This window comes from Ciconia boyciana, chromosome 1, assembly GCF_034638445.1.
Source record: "Ciconia boyciana chromosome 1, ASM3463844v1, whole genome shotgun sequence".
NCBI lineage: Eukaryota > Metazoa > Chordata > Aves > Ciconiiformes > Ciconiidae > Ciconia > Ciconia boyciana.
In genome coordinates this window covers 8,775,123-8,799,797 of record NC_132934.1, presented here as the reverse complement: position 1 = coordinate 8,799,797, position 24,675 = coordinate 8,775,123, and the positions used below count along the sequence as shown (strand labels likewise).

The window sequence follows — 24,675 nt, the reverse complement described above, 5'->3', positions numbered from 1 at the left end:
ATGCAGTAAGATTTATATCTATGCTATGCAGTACCTATTGCTTTTGTGAGGTAGGAAGAATATTGAAATACATGTTCTGCAAACCCAAGACAATTCGGGAAGCCTGTACAAAAAATAGGTAAGCAAACACAGGTCTCTTCAAATCCAGATGGGCATCCCTTGTTCTAGTTTCCATCTCTGATTTTGAGGCTCTGTGTCACTTTGACTGTTTTACAAGATAACATCTGGCCCTCAGGGCTGAACTGTTGCCCCTTAACTGCACATTAGGCTGAGACCCTCAAATCCTGCAAATACACTTGCCTGCTCTGTCTCCTTGTTACTGCCCTACCTAAAATGAAAAAAGCTGCCAGCTTATATCCAAACAAATATATGACGACATACAGATTAGAACGGTGCCACACAGAACAGAGGATGCCAGGATCTGCATAAAAAAAGTATTTTATTAATAACACATAAATAAGCACATATAACCCTTACATACATTTTTCAGGTAACACCACAAACCCATCTTACAGTAACTCCAAAAAAAACCAAAACCTGCTCAAGAGGCCAGCCCAAATGGGCATCGCCTCCACGGTTTCAGGCAACATCAAGACCGCACAGGATTTCAGTACAATTTGGTACAGTTAGAGTGGATTTTCACCAGTCTAGCTCATGCTGGTTCAATGCTACACTCTTTAAGTCACAGATATACTGGCTGAAGGGGTACAGGACCTGCTTAGTGCAAGGAAAAATCATTAGACTATGTAATACGCTTGTTGCTGAACCACAGGCAGGAGGATTTGCCCTTTGCGTTTTTCAAATCAGGTGCTGATAATTCAGTGCTCTGCTGTCTGCATGTCTTGATCACGCTTTTTGCATCACGCTTTCCACTCCAAATAGACTTGGTGGCAAATTAATGTTTTGCTTCAGTTTACTGCAGTGCTCTAAGAATCATTAAAGACATCTCAGAGAGAGTCACCACTTTGGCAGAAAAGCCAACAAGAGACAAAAATCAACTTAAAAAAATGTTGCCTTCCAAAAGAGACTATGATGTCACTTCAACAGTGACAATTTCACACTTTCCAGTATCTTGATCTGTGCAGGTAACATGCAAGGACCCATCCCTAGATAAAAGAGAAAGGTATGTTTAGGACTATGTCAGCACAACACTTAGTATGTTATTGCATGTTCCACAGAGGAGAAACAATAGTCTTCATGCATACAACAGGAAGAAAGATTAGCATCAAAATATCCAGGGAAGAATGTGCTTCAACACAGAAGAAAATGATTTATGAGATTAAGTTTAGTTTATTGAGTATTTAGATATGCATTTCTTGCTCTCCATTAAAGCATGTATCTTCTCTACATATGGTGGAACAGATTCAGGAGCATGTTTAAATATTTTAACTAAGTTTATTTAGTATAGGTTTGTAAATAGAATATGCAGTAATATTATTCAAAATATTCATCTTGAGAGCTTTGAGTAACAGCAACCAATAGGTAAGCACATCTTCAAAGCATGAGAACTTGACTTCTAAAAAGTAGAAGTAGTCCTTAAATAACAAGGATCTCCTTCAAGGAGGAAAACCTTAATTTTCAAAATCCAAGAATTAGAGACAATATTGAATCCTACTTCATCTAGACATAAAAACAGTCACATGTAATATTTAGACAGAAATAGATGCGTTCTAGTGAACTTTCCCTAATCTTTTTAATCTAAATATTACTAAAACCCCCTTTAAAATATGCAGGTTTTCTGCACTACACAGTTGCATATATAACCCCTAAGATGTTTTTGTTATCAATGCTAAGTGCAAATCTCTGTATGACTAACAAGGTATTTTAGGTGAAGTCTATTAACAGAGCATTAACACATCTGATAGTTAACATAAGAAAACAAAGTATTGTGAACTCAAATAGTGAGCAGGGATTTAGTTTTTCAGCAACATCTAGACAACTTTCATACTATTTAGAAAAAGCAACATGAACTTCAGGACAGTCCTCAGAAGACAAACATACTTTGACTACTTTGAATTCCAACTTCTGGTATCTTTATAAACTATTTAGACTATTTCAAATGAGCCCAAACACTCCTATTAAGACCTAAGAAAGAGAAATTTCTTCAATATCATGTCATCCCCATTCCCCACACCACCATAAGATACAGAATTACTTTTTTATTATAGGAAAATATGAAGTAAAAAGTGGATTTATGAAGCCTGATTTCCTGTGGCATTGCTTCTCATGCTTAACAACCCTGTCTCTGAAAGGACAGTGCCACAGGTTTTCATCACAAATGCTGCATATGAGAAGTCCTTCATGGATTCCTTAGCAACTAATAAAGACAGATTCTACTTGAGTTTTTCCTAAGAGTGTGGGCATTCAACAGAACTCCCTGACCCCCTTCCACGGGAAATTTGACATCCTGATTGCTCTCAAGCATGGTTAAACTGATCAACAGTTCAACAGCTGCTAAAAATCACCTATGCAACTGTGTTAAGTTTTATTTCTTTACGACTCAAACAATGAAAGCACAGAAGGTATTGCATAAAAACCACATTCCTACAGAATCTACCCCTGCTAGGACACAGCCCTGTAAGCAATTAAATGCTGAAATTTCTCAACACAAAATTAAACGTTCTGTAACGAGAAAAGACTGCGTGTCAGCAGTGTGACATAGCGAGTCAAAAGGCAGAACAATAAATATTTGGGGTACCTTTTCATAGTGAGTACAGTCAGTATATCATGTAGGCCATCCTCCTTTTTATCTAAATCCTGGAGTACAATCTATTTAAAAAAAAAAAAGATGTTAAATTATAAAGTTCTCTAAATCCTCGCACAGCAGCTTAATGGAAGTGATACAATAGCTAAGGTGTGCAATTCATTCTGTTTCACACCTCACACTAACAGTTCAACACCAAAGCATGCCATAGTGGACTTCATTTATCTGTAGTGCAAATCTATATATTTGTAGCTATTTGCACTACTGCTTCACTGGCTTTGTTTCAGGGTCTATCACTAAGATCACTGTAGTACCTACAACTCCCACAGACTACAGTAAAAGCTGAGCATGTTCCTTTACTTAGGATCAGTTCTGTAATTATTAGATAACATCCTTTCCTCACCCCCTTAAAGATCTTTGGGCAGGACCAAGGTGGAACAACAATTTTCTCCCTGTTGCTTTAAGTGCACTGAAGCCAAGGTAAGCACAGCATCACTGTTTCAAACAAGCTGTGTTCTCTCAGTAGGTTGACTCCCAAGTAATATCTTTATATTGGGTGAGGATTTAATCACATCATCTTACCACTGTGAAAAATCAAATGTGGTATTTAATACCAAGATCCTGTCCAATCTAGGAAGACCAAAAAGTCATCAACAGCACATACACTAGCTACATCATTACCTCCAGCAGTTTTATTTCTAAAATGTTGGAGATCTATGTACTACTGCAATGACTGGTTATGATCTCTCATCCCGCGCGAGCTTACTACAGTAGTGCCAAATGTCAAACTCAGCCAGCCATTTAGAAATTCAAAAGGAAAACTTCAATTTCTTTAAAAAGTGCTTCAATACTTCATAACACATTTATAGAAGAATGCTTAAAAGACCGTTTCCAAAGAGATGCACATCATTCTAATTTTGTAACAAGAAGTTTTGGTAGGGGTGGGATTGGTTTTGGTTTTAAAATTTTAAATTTCTTTTTTAGATCCACTTGATTTCCAAGTGGTTGATATTAAAAGTGCACATTAATGTGTATATACTCACCTGTGCAAATTTACCTTCTTCATTCATGGGACTTTTCCCCAATGACTCGTATAGTTCAAGGCATACAGAAGAAATGTTTCCAGGAGCATGCAGGGTGTGCTGCCTTCGAGCTGGTAATGGTGTCCCTGATGGAAATAGCACTGTGAATTTGTCAGCCCCTGACTCGTCTACTCCCTTTAAAAAGAAAAAAAAAAGTTCATGCCTTTCTCTAAGTACTTTAGTGAGCTGGAAGTGTTACAACAGTGCTCCATGAGAAAAGAAATCCAAAATTCGTTCTGTCTGCCACATTTACCATCACAGCAAGTAAAAAGAAAAAAATGTTCCTATAAATAAATGAAACAGCCCAGCTATTTAACCATAGCAAAGACACAATCTATCTCCCCTTCAAATCAAGCAGTTTTTCCTGTCAATTTTTTTGTCAATAAACCTAAGTTACCACTTACTGCTGATCTATAGCCAATCTGTAGAACTAATAATAAAACAATACTGTTCCTCTAACATCAATCATGCATAAGTAGTGCTGTATATTCATTGCAGCAGTAAAATTTTCCGAGTTAAATAATTTTAGCCTTACCTTAAGAAGAATATCTTTGGCAGAACACTCAATAAAGAGTGCTTCTTCTTCTAACAAAGGATTCTCTTTCCCTAGCAGAATTCCTGCCTCTATGGCTGCACCAATGGGAATAACTTCATCTGGAGGAACTGAATTCAGTAATTCCACAGTTGGGAAAATGTCTTTGATCAGCTGCTGTAGCTTCGGGATTCGAGCAGACCCACCACAAAGAACTACCTGGAAAACATGCCTTAATCATTTCAAATCTTTCTTCTGACAGATAAAACAGACAGGTCACAACGTGCAATACAGAAATGCAAACTGCTCTGCAATATTTTATCATCTGTAGTTGTTGAAACAAAAAATTGATGCCATCTTTGCTCAACTTCTGTTACTTTTGTATTTGAAATCCAAGGAAATAGCTTGCAAGTTTGAAATGGTATCTTGGAAAAGTGGTTCTTACAGTAAGCATCAGCTAGATGAACTAGCATTTTAAAAATTGAGGAATTCATCATAAAATAACATCAGGTTTGAAGGGACCTCCAGAGGTCCTCTAGTCCAACCTCCTTCCCAGAACAGGTCCAGTTACAACAGGCTGCTCAGGACCTTATCTCCATGGGTATAGATTCCACAGACTATGTGGGCCCTTGTTTGATCACCCTCACACTACAAATTCTTTTCTTGGTATCTAAAATTTCCCCATGTTGTAACTTGTGCTGCTTGCCACTCACCCTTCCATCATGCACCTATAGGAAGGAGTAAGTCAGGTTTTGTCTCGTGTATGCCTTCCTACTAGGAAACTGTAGGCAGCACTAGTCTCCCCTGAGCCTTCTCTTCTTACGTGTGAGCAAACCCAGACTGGCTCCACTACGTCAGTACCTTTCATCTCCTGTGAAGCCCAAAAATTATGATATTTTGGTACTTGGACAGAGTGTCCAGATACAGAGGGAAACAAACACTTTCCTACACCCATGGCTACACCCTTGCTATTATAGCCCAGCAGGCAATTGGCCTTCTTTGCTGCAGAGGCACACTGCTGACTGCTATTAAATTTACTGTCTATTAGAACCCCCACATCTTTTCCTGCAAAGCTGCTTTCTAGCAACCGCTAGCCTGTCCCGCTGCACAGGATTATTCCATCCCAGACTCTACATTTGCCTTTGTTGATCTTTGTGATATTCTTCTCCATTGGACTAGATAATCACTGTAGGTTCCTTCCCACTAAAATATTCTATACCATTATATACATTTCTCTCGCCTTTTTCAACCTCTCTGAATAGCAGCCTCAACCTACAGTGGTATTGATGGCTCCCCTCATTTTGGTACTGTCTGCAAACTTGCTGACAGCACATGCTACCCCATCACCCATGTTATTAACAAAGACATTAAATGGTATTAGCCCGAGCACCAAATCCTGAGGGATGTCACTGAAAACCAGCCATCACTTACTGATCTTGTGCAAGAAAAAAAACCTTAAAACCCTTCTCTTATAACAGTAACTTTGTTGAGATCAACCTGATCTGGAAACAAAGCTAATTCCCACTTTTCTTCATGTAAACCATAACTTAGGAGTTGTAAATTAGGTTCATTTATTTTTACATTTAAAGTGCCCCCACCCCCTCAAAAGCATTAAGGCTTGAGGAGAGCACAGTGGGCCACTTAAAAAATACTGCCACCAGAAAACAAAAGACATTCTCTGAACAATGGCCTATGATACTTCATTATCCTACCAGTGAAACTCAGATGTGATGCAGCAAACACTAATGAAGTCTGAAATAGCATCAAGTATGATTAAAAGCGCCAGCTAACTTTTGCTGCAGAAGCTATGTGCAAACTCCACCAGCAATAAACGCAGCACTATTTGCCACACACAGGCGCACAGGGGTTGAGATGAAGTTACTCTCTTATACCAAAGCAAAAAAGACATTTGAATGAAACTAATAATGTTTCCTACTTTACTCACCATGTTTGGCATTGAAACACTCTATGGTTTGGCATCTAACGTGTTCCTAAGTTTTTTAAGCTAACAAGGAAGAACACAGGCACCAAGCAGACACTATGTGATTTGTTCAACTCATAAGACCAAAAAAGTCAAAACTCAGGCTTTCTTCAGAAGTGTCAGCAAACCGCATCCAAAGCTCGGTGAAGGCAGAAGAAAGTCTATGTACTAAACTTACAAGAAGGTACTCCTCAGCTCTACCAAGAGGTACACAAACGCACCACATGGAGACAAATCCTCTACCATTTACTCAATATGCAGCAGTAAAAACACACTGCTGACTCTGACTCTACCTTATACTTAACTTCAAGCAACTGAAATCAAAGCAAAGATAGGAGTTCTAAAGGTCTTGAGTCTACATACTTTTGTGGATCTGAGCCAAAAATGCTTAAACACATCGTGAAATAATCTCAGTCTGCAAGGAAAACAGGCCCCAAAAGTATTCTCCTTGTGGAGTTATAAAGCATGCTACAGACAAATGTTTTCTATTATTACCTTATTAATATCATCTGCTGTAAATCCAACTTGCTGCAAGAGCTTTTTAATTGCTTCTACACATTTACTAAAAAGTGAAGAACAGATAAGTTCAAATCTGGCCCTAGAAGAAAAGAAAAAAAAATTCAAAAAGTGTCATCTCATCCATTAGAGACAAATACCTGAAACGGAAGAACAATCATTTTTAGAATATACTTTGGTTCTCTAGCTATACCTTGCACCAAGGGATTTTTTTTTTTTTAAATCTTATTTCCCAATTATTAATATCAAAGAAGGGTTTTTTTGTTGTTGTGAAAATATCTGTGCTATTGATTCCATCATTCACACCTACATGGAATGCACATTCATTCTTCTTCAGTGTACTCTAGAGAAAAAACAGTCTTCTTGTCTTGACAAAATATAGTATGGTTGTCTTGACTGATATGTGAAAAAGAGCAGCAAAAATCCTGGAACTCCTTCATCATCTTTAAAATGGAGACACAAAGACTCAAATATGCCTCTTGAATTTTCAGAGGCAAATCAAGCTGTGTCCTGATTTGCACGCAGGGAGCAGGTACTGAAGCAAAAAAACCCCAAACTTTGTTTCCTTTGGGCTCTTTCAAGCCTGAAGAGAAAGTTTTATTCTGTACGAATACAGCAAGTCAAGTTCTGCAACACTAGTCCACAGGATTAGCATCCTTATCCAAAACTGAGCCAAGCAAGTTATACAGCATTGTTTCTCACGCTTGCAAACATACTATGCCTTATTTTACCACATCCAACTGCTGCAGCAGTGGATGCACAGCTCTGGAATTCAAAAGTCCATTTTATTTTGCTAAAGCTGCTGCTGACAGGAAGAGCAATCAAAATTAGATAAACATCTCGATAAGATACCATCCCAAGAGAGAAAAGACTTAGAGTAGGACACAGCAGTATGAACAAAACCACAGAAAACATCTTTCTACTCCAGCTGTCAAAGAGGAACATCAAGACTTCCATGACTCCTATCATTCTGGAGCTCATTTAGATGAAAGAGTCCAGAAGTCTTCTTTTCTTTAAGGAAAAAACAACAACAAAAACAATAATGGGGGAAACCCTCTCCCACCTTGAGTAATTATAGTATCTATTCCCCTTTCATCAACAACCAGACTCCAAAGATGGGATCTCCCTGTGCCTTTTCACACTATTTTCTAACCATTAGGGCAACATTATTAGTGTCACTACCCTAACTACTACAGATCACATCATAACAGAACCATCAATATGAAACAAAGCTGAAGAAAGCAAGTTGGTCTTCTATCTTACTTCCATTTCTAAAATTAATGCCACAAAAAAAAACCAAACCCCAAAGCTTATTGAACTTCCTAAATACCACCTAGAAATATTTCAAGCATAGTTTTATATAAAAGCAGTAGGTTCAAGATTTGTTTTACCTGGACACATTACAATCAAAATCCAATCCATCGTACAATGAATCTACAAAACAGTTTGCACTTCCCAGGGTTGATAACGAGTGCTTTGCAACATCAGCGCTATTCATTAACTTCATCATGGCTCTGGGATTTCCTCTAATATCATGTTTACAAGACCTACATTTGGAGAAAAAAAAAAGGATATCAGTTTAGAAAGGCAGGCATCTGAGTGATAACACTAACTTTCTGAAAGAAAAAACAAGTTAAAGCTATTCAACTTTTTTCTGTAGACATTTTAGTATTATCTACAATGCCACTATTGAAAGCTCACAAAGAATAAGCGCCTATTTCAATTTCAACTAAAGAACACTGTGTAGAGACACCCTGAACTCTGCATTAGTGTTTATCATACAGATTTAAGTCTTTCTGAACAGTTTCTCAGCTGAACAAATCCTGTAAGTGACTGCAAGGAACAGAAAGAAGGAACAGAAAGAAAGGGCCTGCAAGTTAACTAACTTTAACCACGGATTAAGAAGAAATAAAACACCGAACATTAGACATATCAACAGAATAGCATGTTTCATACAAAAAGTCTCCTCCTGTGATAGTATGCAACTGACCACCTCAAGATCACTAGAGCTAATGGTAATGCATTTGTTCATTTTTGTTCATCACAGGATGACATGCCATACAGACATCGGTCTGATGACCCAAGCCCCGCCACTGTCCTTCATGCCAAGAAGAAAAACAAACAAAACCCACAAAGGTGAATTCCCTGCCACCCCAAAAGCTTGACTGAAAGGATGTAAGCAGCCTGTAGTCACATACATCACTCAAAACACAGAACAGTTCATAGCTGAGCCCTTATAGTTTGACACCGACTTCACGCAGTATCTACACAAAACCAAGTATTTCCCAGTCTTCCTGCCTAGCCCCCAACAACTGACTGTTCCTTTAACATCTTTGACTCATTTCACTGACAGACCATCTGCTAGATCCGACAACCTAATATGGTTGAGGGGTCGTTTTTTTTATTTGTTTGGTTTTTTTGTTTGGTTTTTTTTTGGTTTTTCTTTTGTCAAGCAAGCATCAGATAATGAAGTTCCTGTCGTAACAGCAACATGCTTAGAATTCAAAACCTACCTCTGAAATTCAGAAGCTAAGTGTTGTGCTAGAGCTTCTGTGAAGCAAACTCCACCAATGCTATCGTCTGTGTTTGTAGCAAGGACACGATATATTCCACTGTTTACTTCTATGACTGTGATAGAAAGCGATGTTCCACCAAGTTTATAAACCAACACATTGCTGCCACGGTTAAAAAAAAAAGTAGTATTAATGAGCCATCTAAAACTATGCTTACTTTGACACACTTTCTAAAAAGATGACCATCATATAACATATTGCAGGTTCTAATCAGTTTTGTCAAGAGAATTTGATTTGGGGTGTTTGTATTTAATGGATCTTAGTACCACTGACTACTTGACAATGTTCCCTAAAGATCAAAATTAGTCTATTTCATACAGTGAGAGTAGCCAACATTTCTTCCTACAACATACCTGAGAATGGAACATTATATTCAAGATTATAGGCAAAAATTATGAGAAGGGCAAAAAATATCAACCAAGAAAAAAAAAGACAAGACATCTGTTTGCACTGACAGCAGTCTTTATTATTTTGAAAATCTTGTGAATTATTTGAATACTCTTAAGGGAAACCCAATGCACCTACTGAACCCAGGAACACAGCTTTAGTTCTTCTACCGTATGTAAAATGACCCCATCTCCCACAATTAAAAAACAGCTATGCCAAAATCTGTTTAAGAAGGGATGCATTTTTCATCAAGCCAATTAGCTCATTAAAGAGCAAGACAGAATCTGGGAACAAATCTTTAAAGACAATTCTAAAAAAATAAAAATCAGAACAAAGGGATTTAAAACACTACGGATTTACAACTTCTAAACTGTTACTGACTTTATGGAGAGAAAAAAGAACAAGCTTCAAATTAATTTTGTATCGACTGCTAAGGCAACACAGCATTCTGTCATCTAAGATTTCTCAGGATTTAAGTACAGCAGCTTAAATTTAAGAAGTAAAATATTGGGATTTTACCTTTTCCCAGTGGGTGAATCTTGGCCAATTCCGTAAGCCAGGAGAGCTGCAGACGGTTCATGAATTAATCTCATAACATTAAATCCAGCAGCTGCAGCTGCTTCCCTGTGATAAGGCATAACAGCATTTCATTTTACTTCCATGATTTCACTATAGTCACGCACGCTATTAAGATTTCATCTGAACTACGTATGTCACCAACTCAGAACTTTGTTACAGCATGGTATTAACAGAGCAAAGTGACTGGAAAAGAAAGGTATCAAGATGTTCAGTTGCTACTGTGTTCTGTAGGTAGCTGGATCTGCTGTGTGCTTATTGTCAAAGAAAACACTGATGTATCAGTCTGTGTACCCCATAAAAAACAGCACCCCCCCGTCAACTACAAGATGAAAAACCCCACCCTCAATCAAACTTGCTAAATTATCTTCAGGTCTGGTATTAAAAGTTCTTGGTACATTATTTCAACAGAAATCACACTAGGAAAATTGTTTTTAATTCCAAATCAAGTTACCACACCTCACTTACAACATTTTCTTTACACGTTTTCTTGAAACTTCAGTAACCCTAGGACTGCCCTACGAGTCGTTTCCTCCACTTTGAAGTTATTTTGAAACTCGTATGCCAAAGCAATAGAATGTTTCATTATACATACTGCAAATACCCAGCTCACTGTTTTATGACCAACTTTAAGTGTGCTTTAAGTATTTCATGACAGTTCAACATAAGGGCTTCTACATACCAGAAAACAGAAATAGATGCTGCCAGTTATGCGCAGCTTTAAGTCTATTTACATTTTCATATGGAAGAACTTTTCCAGCTACACTTCCAAGTAGAATACTGGTGTGTATTCCATATCTGCTCTCTGATAAAACAGTCCTCAGTAAAGTCACATAACGCCATTTGGTTCGGTGAGCATAGTTGTATGAAGGGATGGGAAATTATGGAAGAGGGCTGAGAAACTATTTGCACTTCAAAGCAGACACTGAAGATCCACTAGAAATAACACATCTGAAATGCCATCCTATCCTTGATGATACCAAAATTCCCTCTCACTTCAGTTGATTCAGAATTTCATTTTGGTTACAACAGTGAATTCCTCTAAAAGTTTCTAAAGTCAGGATTTTTATCTCCTACTTTCACATTTTCCCAATTCAAATAGCATCCCAATGTCTTGACTGATAGTCGCAAGCTGAAGTCCAGCAGGAGAATTCCCATTGCTGATCTGCCAGCCGGTCTGCTTTAGGCATGTTAAAGAACAGAAAAATCTTAATCCTCTTACCCAAGGGCATTTTTCTGATTCTCTCCAAAATCAAATGGTACAGTGATAACAACGTCATTTACATCTGAACCCAATGCAGACTGAGCAGTTTCTGTTTATAAACATAGGCAGAACATGTTGATTAAAAGCAAAAAACCAATATACCACATCTTAAAAATATGAGGACAGCTTAAAAAACTAAAATATATTTTACTTATTATATACCTTTCATTTTACTGAAAATTAGTTTTGCCACATCTTCTGGGTTAATAAATTTATTATCTATTTCATATTGAAGTTTTCCATTCTTCTCAATTATCTGTAAACAAAACCAACATACCTTTGTTAGATACGTAATTTGGTTATTAACAAAAAGTAATATTTAATTTAGTTTCTGTTCAAAGTAAAAACCATTGGACAGTGTAAATACTTTCTGTGTTAGTTACAAGAGAATAAATGCTTCCAAGATGCTTATCAAAGATCACAAAAAAACCTTGTATTATCCAACAGATGTGATAGTGACATTCATATGGACTTAAAAGACTGCAGATGTTCTTATTCTATTAAGAAGTTTACTTCAGTACAAAAGCAATGTTTAGAACAAAAGTACTTGCCTGCTTACATTCCGTAAGAAAAAAATAACAGCTATCTACATAAGTCTGTCAATACGAACAGCCAAGAACCAGAGAAAAACTCATTCCTTATTTAGGAATGTATTTTCCAGGATATTTTTTCTCTCGTTTTGCAAAAAGGTTTCTAGTAACAACCACAGTATTATTTAAATTAAATACTGAGATTAAATCAAGTGGTTAAGCATTTTTATCACAAGATGCTGTAACCTGAGCATCTTCTACCACCGCTAAGAAACAACACAATGCTATTACCCTAATATATTAAGAATCACCCCTTTTGAGAATGGCCAAGAGATATATATAATTTTTCTGTTTTCTGTATATTATGATGGCAGATCTTAGAACACGGTGAAGTTCTCTACTTTATAAAAAGAGAAACATTCTATACATCAGCAAATGGACCTCATATAACGACAGCTGATCACTACAGAACACAGACATGGTGTGGCACAAACAACCCCAAGAAGAACAGTATAAAATGATACAAATTATCCTGAGAACAACAAAAAACCTAGATCATACTCACTGAACATTTGCTTTCTGCAATATATTTCTCTGCCTGTGGGTCACCAGAGCTGTCCAGACAAATTCAAAATAACAGAATAAATCATATGCTCAAGGGTAATTGCACAAATTCATCTTGCTGATATTCCTTATAACGTCTACAGCATATGAAGCTATACTTCAACCAGAATTTCTGTTTCCATTCTACAGATACATTTATACAGGAGAATAAAAACCAGCAGTTCTGACTGTTGGTATCTTTCAATCTCCTTTCCCCAAACTAATGACAGAAGTTAGTGAAAAGGGAAAACAAAACCCAACACATTGTTTTAACCTACTATCCCCAATAATCATTATAAAAGATTTTAGCGGCACTTCTGCTGCATTGACTGAAATAATGTGACAGCAATAAGCTGACTATCCTTAATCCTCTACTAACTAGGTAAAGTTATGCATCTGCAAAGTGCTGAGAAATGCATCAGAATGGGTATAATCTTGTCAACTGCTTTCAATGGAAGAGCTGCAACACACAGCTAGGTTATCACTGAAAAGTTTTGTTGCATCTCTGATGTTAGACCTAAACCAGCAAGTTTAGTTCTAGTACCACTGTAACTGCCAGCACAAACCATCACAGCTCCACTAACTGCAGAATCACAGCAGGCATTACGCTGATCTGTTTCATCATTGTAATAAAAGGCAATGTAAAGTTTTGTGCAACTAAAACCACACTGGATTTTAGCCACAGGAAAATATCCAGGTAACAACAACACGTTTTAGTTAAGAAACTTAAGTATATATCAAAAGCATATATGCAACTTGTTAATAAATTTCACAATTTGATTTCACAGACAAATTCAGATATAAAATACTTCGCATCTCTTTACTCCTGGAATGAAATATAGAATAAAAAGTTCATAATATAATGAATTTTTAGGATCTGACATACCCTCCTGCCAATGCCAGGCTAACTTAAGTACTATCATACTAGATTAAAATGCTTCAATATCAGTGCTGAGATTATGTTTCACTGACCAGCTTTAATGGGGAAAACTGAACTTCTCACCTTCCTTTTCACACCTCTTCTCTTACCTTCGCCCAAGGATCTGCTTTACTTTCACTACAGTGTTTGAAATATTTCTTATTCTACTTTGTTTTGCAGCTAAGCCAACAACCTGAATGGAAAATAAAGACAAAAAGAAGTGAGCAACAGGCAGAGCTCCCCTCCTCTCCACACCACCACCACAGAAGGGAAGCCTCACCTCCTCGCTCTCCGAGAAAGCAACGACCGCAGGCGTGACCCTGTCCCCAGCGTCATTGGCGACCACGTCGGCGCGGCCATCCTGCGGACAGAGGCACCACCCGTGAGCCGCCCCTCAGGACCTGACTCGCTGCGTGACCCCGCAGCGCCGTGAGTGAACAGAGATGACCGCAGCCCACTCCCTCCTCCCAGCAAGGACTCCCGAGCGGCCACGACGCCTCCGGCCCACCCCAGACACGGTGGGCAGAGCGGCCGCTCAGCCCCTCACCTTATAGACGGCGGCGCAGGCACAGGTAGCGCCCAGGTGAACACCGATGGCCGCCATGAACCCCCGCAGTCCACGCGCGCCCGCCGCCCCACAATGCACCGCGCGCGTCCCCGCTCCCAACCAATCCCGCTCCCCTTTTCCCCCCGGCCGCCAATCAAAGCCCGCGCCGCACTCTCTCTCAAACCAATCACGGAGAGGCACACTTGGAAGCGCCGTCATCGGCGGAGCAGCCAATGAGAAAAATTGAGAGAGGGACGTCATCAAGCATGGCAACGGGGCAGAGTCCGTGCGCGAGGCGCGGGCGGTTTGGCGGTAAACGGCCGCTGAGGGGAGTTCGTCAGGCGCAGCGCTGGGCCTGCGCGGGCTGGAGTTGATCGAGCCACGGGAGAGCCGACCGCTGAGAAAAGAGAGATTAAAATGGAGAACGGCGAACGACGCTGTTTCATGCGTGTGCTGGGGCGTGTGTGTTTTATGTCAGTGGCTTCTCTCATGGTTTAATTGCAGGCAATGAAGCACACGGAGACGGTGTAAATATTTTTTTATCCAAGTGCTGTAGTTATTAGCGAAGCAGTCAAGCTGAAGCGCTGATTTTGCGTAATCTAACCAAGCATAACCAATGTCTGAAAGCAAAGCTCAGCGTCTCGTTATGTTGCACTTCTATTGGAGAAATCCATCTTGGCATTACCACAGGAAAAAAAAAAAAGTAAGCAATTTCTAATCAATCCTGGGGGAATTTAACATCATTCACACAGAATTCACTTCATCGTGGCCAGAGCCGTTGCCGTGCTGAAGGCTCCTCAGATTTCATGTGGCCCTGTAATGGGCGCAGCAAAGTTCTCTGTGTGCCTTAACGGGGAGCAGGTCACCTCCTATATGTAGCCTCTTACTGTAAAGATGACAGCACTTCTGTAGGTTTGGGTGCTCATTTGCCCCTCATTTCCATAGGGACTCTAAATGCCATGCAGTACCATCTCACTGCATCATTCAGAAGTAAAGATTGTCCTTATCCTTGCTTTATATATGATACGCTGAAGGGTTGAAGGAATGAATCAAGATCACATAGAGGTGAAAGGAGTGATCCGGAGTCGCAAAGGGATTTTGTGTCCCAATCCTGATCCTAGGCTTCCTAAGTCACTGGACTATCTTCCTTTCAGTAACAGAATCACACAGAATCACAGAATCGTATAGGTTGGAAAAGACCTTTAAGATCATCGAGTCCAACCATAAACCTAACACTACCAAGACCACCACTACACCATGTCCCTAAGCACCTCATCCGAATGTCTTTTAAATACCTCCAGGGATGGTGACTCAACCACTTCCCTGGGCAACCTGTTCCAATGCTGGCAGTGAAGTGAAATTTCCTAATATCCAGTCTAAACCTCCCCTGGTGCAACTTGAGGCCATTTCCTCTCTTCCCATCACTTGTTACCTGGGAGAAGAGACCGACCCCCACCTCTCCACAACCTCCTTTCAGGTAGTTCTAGAGAGCGATAAGGTCTCCCCTCAGCCTCCTTTTCTCCAGGCTGAACAACCCCAGTTCCCTCAGCCGCTCCTCATCAGACTTGTGCTCTAGACCCTTCCCCAGCTTCGTTGCCCTTCTCTGGACACGCTCCAGCACCTCCATGTCTCTCTTGTAGTGGGGGGCCCAAAACTGAACACAGGATTCGAGGTGCGGCCTCACCAGGGCCAAGTACAGGGGCACGATCACTTCCCTAGTCCTGCTGGCCACACAATTTCTGATACAAGCCAGGATGCCATTGGCTTTCTTGGCCACCTGGGCACACTGCTGGCTCACATTCAGGTGGCTGTCAACCAACACCCCCAGGTCCTTTTCTGCCAGGCAGCTTTCCAGCCACTCTTCCCCAAGCCTGTAGCGTTGCATGGGGTTATTGTGGCCCAAGTGCAGGACCCTGCACTAAGCCTTGTTGAACCTCATACAATTGGCCTTGGCCCATGGATCCAGCCTGTCCAGGTCCCTCTGTAGAGCCTTCCTACCCTCAAGCAGATCAACACTCCCGCACAACTTAGTGTCATCTGCAAACTTACTGAGGGTGCACTCAATCCCCTCGTCCAGATCATTGATAAAGATATTAAACAGGACTGGCCCCAGCACAGAGCCCTGGGGAACACCGCTTGTGACCAGCTGCCAACTGGAGTAGACTCCATTCACCACCACTCTTTGGGCCTGGCCATCCAGCCAGTTCTTTACCCAGCGAAGAGTACACCCATCCAAGCCATGAGCAGCCAGTTTCTCCAGGAGAATGCTGTGGGAAACCGTGTCAAAGGCTTTACTAAAGTCTAGATAGACAACATCCACAGCCTTTCCCTCATCCACTAGGCGGGTTACCTTGTCGTAGAAGGAGATCAGGTTGGTCAAGCAAGACCTGCCTTTCCTGAACCCATGCTGGCTTGGCTTGATCCCTTGGTTATTCCCTACATGCCATGTGATGGCACTCAGGATGATCTGCTCCATCAGCTTCCCCGGTACCGAGGTCAGGCTGACAGGCCTGTAGTTCCCCGGGTCCTCCTTCCGGCCCTTCTTGAAGATGGGTGTCACATTTGCTAATCTCCAGTCAGCAGGGACCTCCCCAGTTAGCCAGGACTGCTGGTAAATGATGGAAAGGGGCTTGGTGAGCACTTCTGCCAGTTCCTTCAGTACTCTCGGGTGGATCTCATCAGGCCCCATAGACTTGTGAGTGTCTAAGTGGTGTAGCAGGTCACTGACCATTTCCCCCTGGATTATGGGGGCTCCATTCTGGTCCCCGTCCCTATCTTCCAGCTCCGGGGGCTGGGTACCTGGAGAACAATTGGCCCTGCTATTAAAGACTGAGGCAAAGAAGGCATTAAGTACCTCAGCCTTTTCCTCATCCTTGGTCACTGTGTTCCCTCCCCCGTCTACTAGGGGCTGGAGATTCTCCTTAGCTCTCCTTTTGCTGCTAATGTATTTGAAGAAGTATTTTTTGTTGTCTTTTACAGCAGCAGCCAGATTGAGCTCTAGCTCAGCTTTGGCCCTTCTAATTTTCTCCCTGCACAGCCTTGCTACACCTTTGTAGTCCTCCTGAGTTGCCTGCCCCTTCTTCCAGAGGTCGTAGACTCTCCTCTTTTTCCTGAGCTCGAGCCAGAGCTCTCTCGTCAGCCAGGCCGGTCTTCTTCCCTGCCGGCTCGTCTTTTGGCACCTGGGGACAGCCTGCTCTTGTGCCTTTAGCACTTCCTCCTTAAAGAATGTCCAGCCTTCCTGGACTCCTTTGCCCATTAGGGCTGCCTCCCAGGGGACTCTGTCGACCAGTAATGGAGCTTGCTGAAGTCTGACCGTAAGCTGGAGCTCAGATGGCTGGCAGTCCACGCTCGGGAGACGATCACAGTGTTGATAAAGGCGAAACTTGCACAACTGAAAACAATACCTTTGAAGTGTGTCCAAATTGTAGCTCCTTTCTGCCTCCTCTTGCAAACGGAGGAATGAAAAGAGAAGAAGGGTAGAGGTGAGCAGGAGAGACCTGTGGGGACTGGAGAAAGGTATTATAGAAGAAAGCGATGATCGAAGTGATGCTTTTGTCAAAGATAAAGATGGAGGGAGTCTGAGAAGAGACACTGAAGATAGGGGGGTAAAGGAGAACAGAAGCCCCCAGTACAAAAAACATCCAAGAATAATTTTCCTCTGCTTTCCCCCACATCCTAATATCAGTTGCACCATTTATGACAGTAGACCAGTATGTGTAACCCCTGCCTCAAAAAAGTGCTTGTGGCCGCACTGCTAACATCTCCTATGCAACTAAGCACACCCACAGTTATTTTCCAGTTATGCCATGGACATATCAGGATGGACACACTGAAGTTCTGCTTATCTTAACTAAAGCAGTTAATGCCCTTTCCAGGTGTAAGCAAACCTGTGCAGAAGCAGGCAAGAAATGCCTTGGCAGGGGTTTGTGGTGGCCAGTAGTGTTTGTTGAGAAGTGAAAAGCCCTTGTCTGCCTGTACCCTTCCTATTTTTTCAAGTGGAGTCCTTAGCTAATGAGAAGCTCTGAGGTTGCACTGAGCTTGAGTGAGCTGAGATACGGGGTGAACAACCCACTTTGAAATAAAAGTGGAAGAGGCTGCCCTGCTTGTTATGGCAGTTCTGTAAGTAAGTGAAAGCCTTAATATGCTTGTTGTTCATTAAAGGTGGGGTTGAGGAGGTGAACACTGGTCCAAGCAGCAGTCTGGTTTCAGGATGCAAGAGAATTTAATCTTTCACACCTCCGGTAGAGCTATCTCGCTGAGTCAGAAGGAGGAGAAAAATCCAGCCCCAGTCTGACTGGAGTCCTGCACATCTCCAGGTATCTACATCAAACAAACAAGCCCACCATGCTCCCCCTGCAACAAACTCACCCCTGATTTAGCCAGGTACTCTGCTGAAACCTCTTAGTATTATGTTCCAGCTGACAAAGCAGTGGGACAAACCTTCACAGCATCAGAGCTGCCCCTTCTCTCCCAGTTTGTGGCACATCTCTCAGCCATCCAAAAACCAGACCAGCCACCATCAGACCAGCCGTTAGCACAGTACAGCATGAGCTTGCCCAAGCTTCTTCTGTACTGAGAGCTTGCAGGCAGCCTGAGAGGCTTGAATGCGAAAAAGGGATCCCCCTGGCACTGTCCGTAGCAGGCTGGCTGTAGGAAAATCACGGAGATTATGGCAAAAAGGCAGTAACATCTGCTGAGTTATTTAAAGTGGAAGCAAGTGTCTCTGTTGAACAAGAGACTGTTTTGTGGCTGGTAAATAGTATATACTCTAAAATGTCCCTTGGGGTGAGGAAAGAAGGATGAGAGAACTTCTTTTAATTACCTTGTGCGTGTTCTGACTTAATTCAGGAAATTAAACTCCAAGGAGGCTCGAGATGGCAGCTGCAAGACCATGGCCTGTGATCATCTCTGGCCTGGGGATGTGAACAGGGCCAATGGAGTTGTTTCTCAGGAGAGCTGCGGGACAGCCTGGCTGCTGGGGACCTGGACAGTGGTCCTGCAGGTGGCACTTCCCCCCGGCTTCAAAAACAGCCTCTTCCCCAGGACACTGTGAGGCTGTACAGTCGTGGAGATGCCGACATCCTACTGATGGAAAACTTCTGTCCTCGTTGCTTGCCTTCATAAAAGCATCCATGAGATTTTTTTGTTTTTTCATAAATAGAGGCTCCTCAAACTCATTACCTAAATCCCCCCAAATAATTGCATTGTTTATTTTGGGCACGGGACTACATGCTGTTGGGAGGTCTGTATGTCACCCCCAAAGTTCCTGGGTTTCGGTGGAGGCTGTAGGCTATTTCTGGGTTTGCTGTAACACTTGCCACCCATTACAAAAGGCATTTGATAAAGTTGATTTCAGTATCCTCATTGCTTCATAGTCACAGTACCTAAGTGATAGGGAAGAGGCAAGTTCAGTAAGTGGATCAAATTAATTAAATACTTGTGTTAATTTTTAATAAGCTGAACAGAATGTTTTTATGGCTCGAGAGTCGGGGCTGACTGCTATGGAGTCTTCTCACAGCAGTCCAAAAAAGAAGTACATAGAAAGTTTGGCTGGCAAACCTGTTGAAAAGCTGGTATAAATGCCTGTAGGTGGCATAAATGCAGCATGTAATTGCAATGCTACAACTCATCTGCAACGTTTAGTCTGTTTGGCAGCTCAGTAGGTTTGCAGTAAAGTTGAAGCCAGATTTATTTTTTTTTACTTACACCAGAGTGCTTATTAGAGAATATCCCAAGATTTTTTTATATTTTAGATGACATAAAGCATATTAAATGTCTATTTGATTTTGCTTGTAAGTCAAGAATGTTAGTTTCCTTTCTTTTCTTGAAAAAGCTTTGAGTGCTTGCAAAATAAACCATCCTTTACTGCACTCCACATCACAAACTTGAGTCACAAAGTAGAAAAAATCTGGTTTTCTTACAACCCGAAACAACCAGACCTCCAGCCTGTTACCTGGGGCATTGATCAGTGTTCACTGGATGAGCTGCTGACCCACGCTGAAGTATCCCAAGGGAATCATCCAGTGACTCCAGCTGATGCAGTTTGTCTGAAAGCAACATTGTCCTGAAGATACAAACCTCTTCAAGTTACTCCGGTACCATTCTTCTCTGCCACCATTCAGTCAATTGCAGATTATTCTTGACAGGAGTAAGGAGGCAGTAAAGGCTAATTAAACACAGCAAACATACTTCATAGCTAGAACTGAGAACTAGCACAAGTCACCTTTGACAAGGCTTTTTTGGCTATTATGAAAATCAAATATGTATGATTTTCTTTAGAGTAAGAATAAGCATGTGCCACAGATAATTGCATGTATAGTCTGTGTTAATAAAACAAGAAATGCGTAATATTCTCTTTGCTGTTTTGGGAATTGCTGTAGATGGTATTAGGCACTATCATGTCTAGGCACATCTATGATGGTCATGGTTGGCTGAACAACTTTATTACTCATGTCAAGTCTGAGAACTTTTAAACATACATACAAATATTTTTTTTTCCAAGGAAAATAATAGAAAAATCTTCAGATAACTTATTTTTAAATTTTTGGCCTTTTAATTTTTGGCCTCCATGTCCCAGTTTTTCCGTCTCCTAAATAATGTCAGATTCACTTTGCAAGAATGTTGAAATGTTTTAGTAATAGGAAGTGTATTGAGATCCTTGGCTGGAGGATGCTTTGTAAATATAAAAAGTTGTGGTTTATAATGCAGACCTAAGTTATGACATGAATTACAAAGGGTGCCATGAGGCAATCCCAGAGCTTTCCAAGCAAGCTCCATGGTAATATATGCCTGAAATTCACTTTTGTGCTCTGGGTGGAAAACCTTCTGTTCATTGAGCGCTGGCATGAAGTTTATACTCTGCAGGGCAAGTTCAATACAAAACTGAGCAGTGTTTAAACTAGCAGTTTAAGAAGAGCCGACTGCCAAAATAGGTTGCGATCAGCATCAGGTTAGTTAGTGACAGATATCTTAATTTTAGGCAAAGAACTGATTTAGGGGTGAGGGTGCCAGTGTGAAACAAGAAGTTCATTCTGTGCACTGTCAGGGATGTACCATGTGACCTTGAGGAAGTAATTTGATTTTACTGTTTCTTGAGTTCTTAATCTGAAAAAAACCCTAGCATTTTCCCTTCCTCCCAAGGGTGTTATGAGGATAACCACATTAATTAGTTGCCTGCTTAGAGGTGAGTGTAATAGAATGGAGTAGCTAGAACATAGCTCTTCCTTATCTCTGCTGACCAGTCCTGGTCAGTATCATGTCAACTTAAATTGATTTTTGCAGAAGGTGATTAAACACAATTAAATGTCCATGTTAAAACCAAAGCTAAGATTAGCTTTATTGAACTGAGATCAAAGTGGTGATAGATTCTGAGCTCCTTTTATTATAAAAGTGTTAATGGGATCCATGCAGAGCTGACAGAACAATTTCCTTTCCCACAAACCCACCATTATCTATAAAGCTAAAAGATGAAATTAGAGTTCTTTTTTTAAACTACAGAGCCCTCGTATTTTTTTTAAGTGTTAATGATCCTTGTCTTTAGCTAACTTGTTAACATTCCTTTGGCAGCTTTACCAGTTTCTGCTGTTCAGCTTAAGGTTTTTATTTTCTTGCTGCAGTATGTAAAGAATTTTTGGACGGATTTTACAATTCACTTACTTAAAAGAAATTCAGATTTTGCTGTGGACACCATAGCTGGTCAGCAGCTGTGGGGATGCAAAAGAAAAAGAACAGCATCTGGAACCATTCTCCTTTGTTTTAAGTTCTGAGAAAGTCCTAGTTAAATAACAGAATTTCTGTTTGATAAAAATCTCTTGTCCATCTGCACTCATGGGCATTAATTCAAATCGAGTAATGACAATAATAATGATAATTATGAGGAACAGAGGACAGTCCTGTGGCCTGCGTGAAGCAAATTTGGAGGATCTGTGTTTAATTTTCAGTGTATATGGCTGCATGTTGTTGGACAGCCATTGAAATCAGTGGGACTCTTTCCAGCAGCTTCCCTGGTCATTGGCTGGGGCCCTAAACGGCCTATTACAACAGGGGAAAATTAACATAGTTGTTGGCAGCTCATCAGCTGATGACTGAATAGATACACTGAAATCCCTTTCCACCTTTCCAGACCGAAACTGGGAAAGGCCAGGGGTGCAGAGGAGGGAGGCTGTGCTGCTGATGAACAGACAGCCGCACTGTTCTCCCTTAGTGACCACTTCAGGGCTTCAGAGGTATTTCAGGCACCCAGTATTTTTTACTGTGTGATGTTCTGGTTTTAATGACCTGGGTCCAGATAGCTGCCTCTAAGAGAATAGCTATCACTTTTGTGGAAAGCTACACGTGTTTACGGAGACTGAAAGACTTCTCCTTCAGGGCAGACCTGGGGTCCAGGCAGTTGGGACACATTATATCGACTGATCCTACCACAGGAGCTTTGTGCAATCAGGTGGTTTGTGTTGTAAAATCTCTCCATGCTCTGATGTTAATCAGTCGTGCTGCAGGGACTCTGCACTTCATTGGAAGTGAGAGGGGAATCCCTGAGGTGTTCGCAGAAGAGCTGCTGCTGACGACGCACTGTTTTCTGGTAGCTCACAAGGGACAAGATCCACTCCACTGAGAAGCGGTTTTAGGCCAACTGCAGCAGACACATCTGCAGCACCAATCTCTTCTATGGGCCTGCCCTTTGAAGAAAGGCATACGCTGCATTTTCAGCTCTGGGTTTTCCCAGGTTATCATTTGGGGATTTTCCTGGCCTGTTCTCATGCCCAGAGGTTATTCCTCTGAGTGCTGTTCAACCACAGAGCAAAAAGACAAGATCTGCTCAAAGAACTTACAGTCATAGTAAAAGTGAAAAGTGAAGAAATGAGCCAAACCAACAGGAATTCCCTGGGGTGCGGAGAAACAGTGAATCAGTCTGGCCAGAGGATGTGCAGAGGCGTCAGCGGATCAGCCTCCTCCTCCTGTGCTGAAGAGCGCTTATTTACCGTGGATGATAATCTGGTGGGACAGATTCGATGGGTAGAGGTGGAAGACTCTCACCCTTGATTTAAAACCACAGGTGGTCTGTTTACCTTCTCTATGCTGTAAAAGCTAGTAGGAAAACCCCACTGCTTTCAATGGGATGCATTCTACCATGAAGAGGATTGCTTCACTGGTGTATCACCTTACTCATTAATTCATTTAATTGCACATTCATTAAGTTTACTCATGTGACAGACGGACACAATCCAAGGCTTACCTTCAGGATTTACTATAGGTACAAAATCAAACAAAATGCTGCCAAAAAGTAGTAACATCATTCAATATCACCTTGAAAATCCATTATTTGCACATTATCAATGTCCTTTACGAGCAGGTCTGGCACTGCTGTGCCCTCCACTTTGCCATGTGTTTTACCCCATGCAAGAGGGAGTCCCATGATCTTAGCAAGTGGATTGCGGCAGTCAACACTCCTGACTTGGGTGCCTTCTGCTCCCATGGACTCCTGGGGCTGTGAAAGCATTCTCCACTTTGCAGCATCCCCTCTCTTTTGTCTGGGCATTAACTCCCTGTCCTGTGTTTTTCAGTGCTGTTACTGTGCAGCCACCGGTAACATACCCACAAAAATAATTGCTGAAGTCAGTTGCACAGTGGGTGCCCACATGCCCCTGCCAAAGATCTGTGAAAGGTTTAAGACGGCAGATGTTCATCTTGGTGAGCTCAGATAAGGTAGGCTGAGGTTTTAAAGCAAATTGCTGGGCTTTGGGGTCTCATTGCCTAGTCGCATTCGTTTATCCCTCTGGGTCCCTGCCCAAGAACTGTTTCTGTTCTTTAGCCTTTCTAAACCTAAGCAGAAAGGGAAATAAATAGTTCTGTACTCTGTCTCTCCCTCTTCTCATCTGCTTACAGCTTAGGCCAGGAAAAGTAAAGAGTTTGGGGCTTTCATCCTAGCCAGAGCAGTCTTTGTTGGAGGCCTGTTGGGATGACTCATGCATGCGGATGGGCACTTTCCCAGCTCTGCTGTGAAGGAGGAGCAGTGCTGACTCCTTGAGAGAGAGGTTGCTTGTTCAAGTTGAGCAGCTGCTAACAAAGACGGCAGAGTTTTAAATAACTCAAATAAATGAAATCTCTTCTCCCTCTTCAGTTAATCAGGCCTTGCTTTCTTTGTACGTCAGAAACCTGCTTGCTCTCCTCTTACTGAGACATTTTTTCATGGCAGATAAAAATTTAATGTAGGACATAAACAGCCAGTCCCATGGACTGAATGAAGCCTCAATTTCCAGTGGCTTCATGTCTTGTGGATCTGCTGCTTTGGTCCTAGTAAAGCGCAAGGGTTGGCATAAGCTTTTCTCATGACTGGGCACTTCTTGTGATTCATTATCCTGTGTGATTTCTCTGGTGTCTAGTAAGATTTATTCTACAGCCTTTCTCTTGGGGAGGGGAAGGCTGTGGAGATCCCGAACTATGGGGAAGGAAGTGAGACAGAGG

The 24,675-nt window shown here is 41.4% G+C and overlaps 1 protein-coding gene across 2 annotated transcripts; it reads right to left on the bottom strand.

Moving 5' to 3' along the window:
* Positions 1–420: 420 nt before the first annotated feature.
* HSPA14 (heat shock protein family A (Hsp70) member 14) lies at positions 421–14,313 on the bottom strand. 2 transcript variants are annotated; one of them, XM_072858251.1, is made up of 14 exons: positions 14,215–14,313; positions 13,948–14,028; positions 13,778–13,860; positions 12,711–12,759; positions 11,778–11,871; positions 11,574–11,664; positions 10,295–10,399; positions 9,329–9,490; positions 8,207–8,362; positions 6,795–6,897; positions 4,322–4,537; positions 3,748–3,921; positions 2,699–2,769; positions 421–1,106 (listed from the first exon to the last, which is right to left on the bottom strand). In XM_072858251.1, the coding sequence occupies exons 1-14, from the start codon at positions 14,269–14,271 to the stop codon at positions 1,028–1,030; spliced, it is 1,521 nt and encodes a 506-aa protein (XP_072714352.1). In that variant the 5' UTR covers positions 14,272–14,313; the 3' UTR covers positions 421–1,027. The 2 variants fall into 2 exon arrangements, 1 of the variants encoding a protein (XP_072714352.1); XR_012041890.1 differs by having other exon boundaries at positions 1,040–1,106; positions 3,748–3,872.
* Between the last annotated feature and the right edge of the window lie 10,362 nt (positions 14,314–24,675).

Coding starts and splice junctions, on each gene's coding strand:
- HSPA14 (XM_072858251.1), bottom strand. CDS start 14,271: ATGGCGGCCATCGGTGTTCACCTGGGCGCTACCTGTGCCTGCGCCGCC. Junction 11,872..12,710: donor TTGCAGAAAGCAAATGTTCA/GTGAGTATGATC, acceptor TTTTGTTTACAG/ATAATTGAGAAGAATGGAAA. Junction 9,491..10,294: donor GATTCACCCACTGGGAAAAG/GTAAAATCCCAA, acceptor TAACCGTGGCAG/CAATGTGTTGGTTTATAAAC.